The 9,828-nt window shown below is 40.7% G+C and overlaps 1 protein-coding gene across 2 annotated transcripts; it reads left to right on the top strand.

Moving 5' to 3' along the window:
* The first annotated feature begins 1,102 nt into the window (after nt 1–1,102).
* taf15 (TAF15 RNA polymerase II, TATA box binding protein (TBP)-associated factor) lies at nt 1,103–9,714 on the top strand. Of its 2 annotated transcripts, none has more exons than XM_062385314.1 (16): nt 1,103–1,249; nt 1,953–1,986; nt 2,628–2,661; nt 2,761–2,863; nt 3,625–3,682; nt 3,996–4,177; nt 4,289–4,466; nt 5,989–6,023; nt 6,584–6,616; nt 6,741–6,850; nt 7,050–7,179; nt 7,471–7,590; nt 7,702–7,768; nt 7,888–7,973; nt 8,140–8,302; nt 9,349–9,714. In XM_062385314.1, the coding sequence occupies exons 1-16, from the start codon at nt 1,240–1,242 to the stop codon at nt 9,386–9,388; spliced, it is 1,383 nt and encodes a 460-aa protein (XP_062241298.1). In that variant the 5' UTR covers nt 1,103–1,239; the 3' UTR covers nt 9,389–9,714. The 2 variants fall into 2 exon arrangements, with proteins under 2 accessions (XP_062241298.1, XP_062241297.1); XM_062385313.1 differs by having other exon boundaries at nt 2,761–2,875.
* The last annotated feature ends 114 nt before the right edge of the window (nt 9,715–9,828 follow it).

The following is a 9,828-nucleotide window of genomic DNA, read 5'->3' as shown; positions in this document are numbered from 1 at the left end:
TCCTGTCTCCGAGCTTAGTGGAGCTCTGCATCTCTGGGTGGAGCTGGATTTAAAACCGAGTATCTGACAGGTCAGTTTAACTGCGTCCTGTCTCTCAACAACAGAGAAACTATGGGACCAAGAAGAAGGACATGAAGAAGAACATGTGAAGGTTACAACTTGGAGTCAGCGATCATTGGAAAAATGTGTGCATTGAAACTGTTCTGTAGTAGCAACATATTTATTACCAGAAAGATGTAAAGTGCCAAAAGTTACACAATGCAAAGATACATTTTTCAAACTCTTTACCTGCAATGAAAGCATTTTCAATCATTAAATAAATGTAGTTGAGTTGAGATATATAGCACAAAAAAACGAAGATACTTGTACAAGCATCCTGAGTACTGTACTTGAGTAAATGTGCTTAGCTACATCCGTTACTCTCTGTAAATTCTACTTACTAGTTGTATCTGCTTTCAGGAGGCTGCAAGTGCATTTGAAAAATTACGAGGCTGATGTTCAGTTTGTAGAATCTGTGCGAAGTGAAGCCCTCGTAGCTCTGTATTTAAAGGTGGTAAGTGGCATTGAAGAATAACTTGAGTTCACTTACAGTTCTATAGATCAGAGAGCTAAAGTTCAAAGATTGACTTAAGATTATATAACTGCTTTAAGTGTAACTACTTAATCGTCAGTTGATAGTATTTGATATATGCTATATACTATTGTCTGTTTAATATGTATTGTAACCCATCAAAAGGTAGGGCGTAAACCTTTAACTTTTATTTTAAATCTAATTTAAAACTGCATATGACTGGAAATGGCAGTCAGATATGAGTATCAGGTGTATCCACAATTGAAATGTACATAACTCTCTGCATTTCTCGGATTTTCAAGCCGTTTGCGTTCTTATGCTCTGCCATGAATCATGAGGGACGTTTTGGGCTTTAGATCCTCCGCCTTGGCTTCTTACAGTCGTGTCAACACTGCAGCTATGTCCTCCTTGGGTCTTTTAAGGTCTCTGTTGTCATACACACTGTTAAGTTAACAGTGTTAACTGTAGGTGGCGGTAATGAGGGTGAGCGCCGAACGGGAGCGCCGTGTTAGAGTCGGAAGAGGAAGAAACAGCATTAAAGGAAGTGCCGCAGTGACTCGAGCTCTGTTCTCTGCTGCGTTCATGTCGAGCAGGGTTTTAATCAGCAAACAAACAGGCCCAATCCACCTCTTTTAAACGATAAAAGTGTGCTAACAGAACGGCGCACAATGGCCACTGGTAAGTTAGTGGTTCGTGTATTTGACTTTTTATGTTTTGTGTTTGTTTTGGGGCCTGATAGTGAAAAGTGGGTCGAATAGCGCTGCAGCTAGCTTAGCTGCTAGCCGCGAGGCCGCAGGGAGGGCCCCGTCTATTTCCTGGTGCGTGTTTTATTAGCAGAGCTATGCTAGCCTGCCGGAGCGTGTGGCTAAGTGTGTTTATTCCGTCTTCAGCTTACTTCGTGGTTTTGTTTTACTGTTATTTTTACGCCCAGCTACGTGTAAGTGAACGCGAACATCGTAGAGTCAGCCTGGCCGTGTTGTGGCTATATTAGCTGGAGGTGTCATCTCGGTGTTTCTTTGTTTACAGCCATGCTAATAATGTATGTGCTGCTAATTGAGCTAAATTCAGCGCTACATGAGAAATTGTAGCGTTATGTCGTGGTTGTTGTTTAATCGGTGTCTTTGAACGAAACCCGACGTGGTGGGCGAGCTGTATTTGATCAGCGAATGACGTTGTTGGTTTCGTTTCAACATATACACCGAGCCTAAACCAAATTGACCGCCATTTTCAACCACCGGCGTGGTGACGGGCCTGCCCCACTAGTCAGACTTCTGCCTCGCAGCCTGCACGGCCTCATCTGCTGCTTCATATCATACCCCGCATCAAACACGTTCATGCCCTTCCGGTTTAACGGATAATCAACCACCTATTTCTCTTTCAGACTCAGGCTACGGCCAGCATGGCAGTTCACAAAGGTAATGCACAGAGCGTAACACGGAAAACTCCAAATAAACTGTTTACATACATGTTTTATGTTGCGTCATTTACTATTGCACAAATTCTCAATCGTGACGAATTTGAACACATGAATAATGCAATAACTTACCAGAAACAAGATAATTTTTACTTGTATGAAGATATGTAAAAGATAAAACAAGTTTCGATAAATAAAACACACTGAATTAGTTTTGTAGTCGTTTTTTACTATAAAACATTTAATTGCAGACTTATTGATTCTTTAATGTCAGACAAGGTCTGGGCTCATTAGGAGCAGATTTGTAAGGACTCCTTATATTGTCATGTGCATCAACTATAATAACTATGAATGTAGTGTAGATTGTTTTAATCATGCACAAAGAGATTTGTATATCCAGAATTAATTAAATAGTGGCTAAATCAACCTAATAAAAGAAGTAGTCTTAATCCAGCAGAACACCACCCAATCTGAAACACTGCTAACAGTGACTATGTTAAATGATTGTTTATTTCTTATGACTGCAAAGTAAGATTATATGTTTGGGGTCCTGTGTAAACCTTGAAATTGAATAGGGCAATAATTATTATTGTTGATGCGCTTAAAACTGGAAGCTCACTACTTTAATCGTGTTTTCTGTAGCTATGGAGCATATGCCGGTCAGCAGGGCGGACAGGTAAGATCCTTCTCCAAACCCTTTGTTGGCTGTAAGCATTATAAAGTCAAACCGGTTTTCACTCTGTGATGATAATTGTCCAAATGGCCTATCTGACAGGGATATGGACAAGGAAATGGCAGTGGCTCTTACAGCGGGCAGAGTTATCCTGGCTATGGACAGCAAGGTGCAACACCTGCTGCAACACCAGCTGTGACGCAAGGTGCGCCGGAAGGTGACCCAGGGAGCAATAACATGCCATCCCCCAACTTAAATCTTTGTATTGGTTTAATCTATAATGTTGATGTGACCCGGTTGTGAAATTTCACTTGATGATTTGATATGTGGTAGATTTATAAACCAGAGTAAAACGATTTTGATGTTCATATTAGAACATTCAGGTTTTCTCCTAGGATGGAGTTGTAGTAGCGGAGGTAAAGTGCATTTAGAAACATTTTGACTTCACCACCGGCTGCTTCACTGTCTGTTGTTGTTTGTCAGTGTGGGCGGGGCCAGCCCAGGGTGTGAGAGTTAAGACTCTGCCTCACTGTCAGAGAGAAGTGGCACTCACTAAATGTTTTACATTTTTATCTAGATATGTAAGCAAACAGTGTGCAATTTGATCACCAACATATTTAAGTTTGTTTGTCTGTTTATATATCAAATGATTAGAAGGTATAGTAATTATTGAGATCGGCCTAGCAGTGTTTGTTTGTGGGGAAAAAAAGTTGGCTCAGTAGTGTCATATTTCATTGGGTTTACGCCACTGCTAAATGCATGTATGGGAAACGCTGACATTGTTTTTGTACGGTGGTGATCGTCTCGTTTACTTACCCTTGTGATTTTAGTTTAGAATAATTTTGTGTAGATTTTATGTCTTTTGTAGACCATGGGACAATGTTTAATGTCTCAAAAGAAATTGGATTATTCCTCAATTGTAAACTCTCCACTTAACTCTTTGATTTCTTTTTTTTTTTTCCATAGATGGTTATGGTCAGTCTCAGCCCCAGGGCTATGATAATTATGGGCAGGAGTCATCTGGGTAAGACACTAATATCACATTGTTGATAGACCTGTTTACATTTTCGCTGACATGTCATGCAATATGGCAAAATAACTAATGTTTAAAATTCTCAACATTCTAGTTTATAAGATTTTGATTGACATTTTGTTGTCATTCAACAACACAATGATATACTATACAGTAGTCATGGAAACCAGCTGATCAATTATGCGATCCAGTTTAACTTGACTAGTTGCTAACGTTGTTTTGCTTGTCTCAACTTATTGGATTCTAATATTTGTCGTCTCAAGTTTTGTGCTTGTTGTAATGATATTTATAAAACCACTTTAAGGTATGGTGACAAGTCGTCTTCTTATGGACAACAAAGTTCCTATGGCGCCCAGGGACCAGGAGGAGTACCACCAGTAGTGGCGGGGGCAGCAGCAGGAGGAGGAGCGGCAGCCAGTTACGGACAGCAAAGCTCCTATGGCAGCCCCGGGCAAGGAGGTGGCAGCTATGGAAAATGGAGTGATGGTATGCATATCTTGATCTTATATAAAATAGGGGACCATGTTTGTTTTGTGGGTGCCCATTAATGGAACAGCGATTCAGGTTGTGGTATCCTCCAATCTGTCTCTGCACTAGGTGAAAGTGGTGGTCAGGGGGGCAGGTTTGGACGTGACCAGGGCGATCGTTCAGAAGGCGGTGGCTTCAGAGGTCGAGGCCGTGGTGGCTATGATCGTGGGAGCAGCTATGACCGCAGTGGTGGTTTCGACCGTGGTGGCTTTGATCGCGGCGGAAGAGGCGGACCTTCTGCTATGGGGTAAGTTGCACAGTGCCACTGCCCCTAAGGTACCTCCCATACACTGAGATATGACTTGTTTTCGCACTGCCCATCACCACATGTTGATTGCAAACATCCACATAATAGATTTTCACTATCGGCTCCAGATTCTAGGTCTGGTCTTCTTCTTTTTTTTTCAAAACTTACTACAGATCATTTTCACCCCCTACTGCATTTTGCTCAAGATTCCTAAACTGTTTTTCAAATCCTGGTCCATGTGAAGTTTTTACATAAGAAACATGCTGATGTAAAACAAATGATTCATATTCGTATGTACCTGAAAATTATGGTTAATATGAAGTCTTAGCCATGATTGATGTCTAAAGTAAATGGAGACTGAACATGTCTGCTCAATTAGGAGCTTCAAAGGCACTGGTGACCCAGTTCTACAACAATATTGTCCCAGACATTGGCACAGGTTTTATCTATTCTGCAAAAGAACAGTCGTACGTTGACCCTGGGCAAGGGAAGTCACCTTAAAAGTGAATGTCTTGAAGTTAGATGGATGATTCTGGAAATCTATTACAGCACATAAAATATCTGATTTCTCCTTATTAAGACCGATAAACATGGCACATCTGAGATTCATAGTTTCTTACCAAGGTTACTGTCCTGCCCTTTTTCTTGAGGAACTAAATCGTTTTCTTGAAAGTTGTTGAGGCCTCTTGGTACGATTGGAAAGCCTTGCTTTCTGGCAGAGCAGTTAACAGTGTAAAGCCAAGCGTTATTGTTTTTCTATCTATAAACCAAAGAAAACTTTTCAATACAGCATAACTTCACTCACATTTCAATAATTTGATCAGGATTCCATCAGCAAGGATTTTTTTCCGCCTTCAATGTTTTTATGAATCTGCAGCCCAACTGTTTCAACTGATCATAAAACTCAACTGTCGACTCTTGTGCTGCGCTAACGATCACATTACCTTTTTTGAAACAATGGAAACGCCACTGAAACGATGCCTTTTAGACCTGGAGCCACATCTTCAGCCGCTTCACATTTAACAGGTTTCATTGAAGTATTGCATATTTGACAATGGCCAAACGTGTGTGTTGTGTTAACATGGATCTACATTTTATACTACAGGTGTTCAAAGTGATTGAACTAAAACTTGGACCTCAGTTAATGGATCTCATAAATGCACTAAGTGGAAGATTGCTTATCAGTTGCTACACTTCTAAACAATTTGGCCCCTCGGGAAAAAACTGGCTGGTTTACAGCCCTTAGTATCCAATTTGGTCGTGTAAAAAGAGAAGGAACCAAATTTCTTTGAATGGTGACGTGATCAATTTGTTCACCGTCTGCCCGATTGTTCAGTCAGAGCTGCCCAGTCGTCTGTTCATTAATCTCTAATGTCAAGGACTAATGCATTCCTCGTGTGAGACGTTTCCACCATAGTCGCACACCCTGGCAGGATTGCATACTGATGGGGATGTAGGGGAGCTTTGAGCTCTCAGTTGGGACAAAGGAAAAGCCATCATATCTCCAATTTTTCCTCTGCAGAGGTGGTGACCGTGGTGGCTTCAAAAATTACGGTGGTAAGTGACGAGCATCAGAACTGTGTCGGTGGGGGAAGAAAGAACTTAGCAAAAGAAAATAAAGTGGGGTAAAAAAAAAAAAAAAAAACTCAGTGAATGCCACCATTTTCATGTCCAGATCCCAAGGGACACCACCTTGTTATTCTTGGCAGGATTTCTCATAAATGACTTCAGATATGGTAATGCACATGGAGCCTGAGTTGTATAATGGTATTGTTGCATGAAGACAAGGGCTGATTGTAAATGACAGAGGTGTTCCCAGGACGAAGAAGGAAAACTTTCTAAAACTGGAGACATTTTGGTGGTTTTCATTTCTGGTGTAAGCTCAAAAAAAGCAGAAAACAGAACAACTTTGTTCTTGTTGCAAGGTGTTGGTATGTGATGCAACGGTAAAACGGTAACACCCATCAGAGAGCTGTAAACATGGACTTTTGTTTACTTTTCTTTCTATCATTATGCATTGATAGGGATGATGTAATTACAGTAAAGATTTGTGTGAGACCGTGCAGCTTTTAAGGCTCCTTGCTCAAGGTTTTCCTTCCATTTCCTCTGTTTAACAGGCTCTCGAGATTATGGCTCAAGGGATGAATCAGGTGAGAATGACTGTCCAGTCAATGTTGTCTGATATAAACATGTTGTCTACCTGAATGATCTTCAGATATAATCATTTAAATGCAGTCACAACTGACGTCTCCTCTCCTCTGATTTCTTCCACAGGTAACGAGGTGGACAACTCCGACAACAACACCATTTTTGTCCAGGGCCTGGGAGAAGAGGTCACAGCTCAGGAAGTTGGCGACTTCTTCAAGCAGATTGGTATTATCAAGGTATTTACAATCATCCTTTTTTTATTTTGCTACTAATTTCTTCCCACTGCATTGATATTATACAATATCACATCTGTAGACTACACAGCCCGTTGACTTATTCTTTGAACCAGTTGATAAACGTTTAGTTGAGTGTACAAATTCTTTTAAGTCATTCTTCAAATGGGTGTAGAAATGAATTAACGTGTTGTGCTTTCAGGTGAGCAAGAAGACTGGACTGCAAATGATCAACATCTACACTGACAAGCTCACTGGTCTGCCAAAGGGAGAATGTACAGTGTCCTTCGATGATCCTCCTTCTGCTAAAGCTGCTATTGAATGGTTTGACGGTGAGATTGCTTACTTATATTTTAACGGTTGTAAGAGTTTTTAGAGATTGCGTTTCAAATGTAGAGAACACAACATGAATCCCAGTCATTCAAATACACAACAGGTAAATGTCTGGAACATTCAGGCAAGGGGTTGTTCCCTGACATTATTTCAAAGCAAGTAACTTAAACATTGGCGTTCTCACAAATTGGAAGAAAAGAGAATTTCAAGATGTCAGATTTTTCATGCATTTCAGAAAGCAGACTTACTGATTGTTTTGTTTCTGATTTTTTATTTTTTTTTTCTTTCAGGCAAAGAATTTCAAGGCAAACCCCTCAAAGTATCATTTGCCACCCGCAGAACTGAGTTCACACAGAGAGGAGGTGGAAGAGGAGGGGCGAGAGGAGGCGGAGGTGGTGGTGGTGGAGGAGGTGTGTTCTTACTGAGATGTCCCTGGGCCCAAATAGGGTTTGCAAAATGAGGTCAAGCGTTGTGTGTGTCTGCAAAGGTTTTGAACACTTGTTTCCTTTGCTTTTTTTAAGGTTTCAGAGGTCGTGGTGGAGGACCTAACTTTGATATTAAGGGAGGAGACTGGCCCTGTCCCAACAGGTTTGTAGAAGGGAGTTTCATGACTTTGTGAATAATTCACAGTAGAAAGGGGCTCATCTGGCCCTATTTATGGAGTTGGGGTGGTTTATGTATTAAACTGCCATCTGATCTCTCTTCAGCTCCTGTGGCAACATGAATTTTGCACGCCGACAAGAGTGCAACAAGTGTGGTGCACCTAAACCAGGAGATGGCGGTTTTGATGGGGGTGAGTTTTAATTATTTGCAGAAGCTGTTCGTCCTGAAAACACAAGATTTAAAATGTACTGAAGAAATTCCATCCAACATTACAATGTGCCAAAAAATAAATAGCGACAACCCTGATACATATTCCCTTGTTTAATGACAATCCTTTTCTTTTTTTTCTTTTGTAGACCGCGGTGATCGTGGAAGCCGTGGAGGCTATGGTGGTGACAGAGGCGGCGGTGGCTTCAGAGGGCGTGGAGGGTTCCGTGGGGGAGACCGTGGAGATCGTGGAGGCTATGGAGGAGGTGGAGGAGGATTCGGCGGCGGTGGTGGCTACAAGATGGGGGGAAGGTTTGTCACATTTTTCACATTTCACATTGAAGCTCGACCTTCAGCATGTCTGAGCCTGTTTGACCTTTTTTGCCTTTGTTGTAGTTTGACTGTGACCAGAAGAGGGTGTAAATTGCCGGAAATGCTGAATTTGCCTACAGTGTGTATTGTATCTTTTAGTGGGCTGTTATTGCAGGAGCTATAAAATAAATTAACTTGTATATTTGCAGTACCTGCAGGCTTTTAAAGGACTTGAATCAGTAAGATTACTTGTCTGAAAAAGGTACAGAGAACGTATAAAATTTCCTAAATTGTATTTACATCATTTGGAGTGCAGGATGCGATCTAGTTTCACTTGGCATCATTGTACCTGTCGTAGCAGAGCCACTGATCGCAAACTCCTAGTCCTTCAATGAGCAAGCAAATATATTAACTTAATTCATGAATTTGATTTAATCCATCCATTTTGTCTTCCCATGACTCATCAATTGTTTAATTAATAATAAATTGTTACATAACATTGAGAAGAAATTAAAGATTTGATTCAAGATGTAAGTCCTACAATATTTTCAATCATACTTTGGCCAGTAGAATAAGTATCAACTTAAATTCTATGCCATTATACAACTGTATGAAAGGAAAATATATTATATAGAAGCTGGTTGACACTGACTACAGAAACAAAGCTGAAAAGCTGCTCCATTGCCTTTAGTGTGTATTTAGTTCTTAGTTTATTTAATAATGCTGCTTAAACTTAACAGCACCGGGCTGCTAAATATGACGGTTTGACCAGTAACTCAAATGAGTACAAAGTGTCTTATATTCCTGCTGCATCCTCACCAATCATCCTTCTCTGCGTTTTCGTACTTGCTACTCACTAAAGATGAAATGTGAGTAAAAGGATGATGTGCTTTCTTAAAAAAAAGAATCCATTTACAGATTAGGAATGGAGGGGGAGCTCCATCATATTTAACTCATAATTGTTTTTACTGGTATTTAATGACAACAGTGCATGTGTGACTCTTAGAAATACAGCCACTGACAGACTTCTGCCTTTGTCCCCACAGAGGTGACCGCAGAGACGACAGGAGAGAGCGGCCATACTAAGTGTTGAACAGATGGAAACCATTCCAGCCCTTCAGTTCTCCAGTGAAAGAGGGAGGGTTGAGCTCGGGAATGCTTGATCAGATATTGTGATTTGTGACGCTGGTGAATCCCAACTGCGACCCTCGGACGTGTGGCGCCGATGGGGAGAGACTCTGGGGCTGATTGGCTCCTTTCAGCATGTGGTCATTTTTCTTTTTCTTTTTTTTTTTTTTGTGTCTTATTTCTTTGTACATCCTTTTTAATTTTCTCAGATTCTAGCTGCAAATGTTTTGTGAGATAGACTTCGTACCATTGTTTTGTATGAACGAATAAAATATTTTACTTGGGCTCTGATTTTCTTTTCTTTTTTTTTTCTTTCCCAAAACTGAAATTAAAAATTGATCTTTTCTTCCTGCTTTCTGTGACTTTATTCCCATCACTTGTGTATTTGAGTTCCACCC

This window comes from Platichthys flesus, chromosome 4 (genome assembly GCF_949316205.1).
Source record: "Platichthys flesus chromosome 4, fPlaFle2.1, whole genome shotgun sequence".
Lineage (NCBI taxonomy): Eukaryota > Metazoa > Chordata > Actinopteri > Pleuronectiformes > Pleuronectidae > Platichthys > Platichthys flesus.
This window is presented reverse-complemented; position numbering and strand designations above follow the sequence as displayed.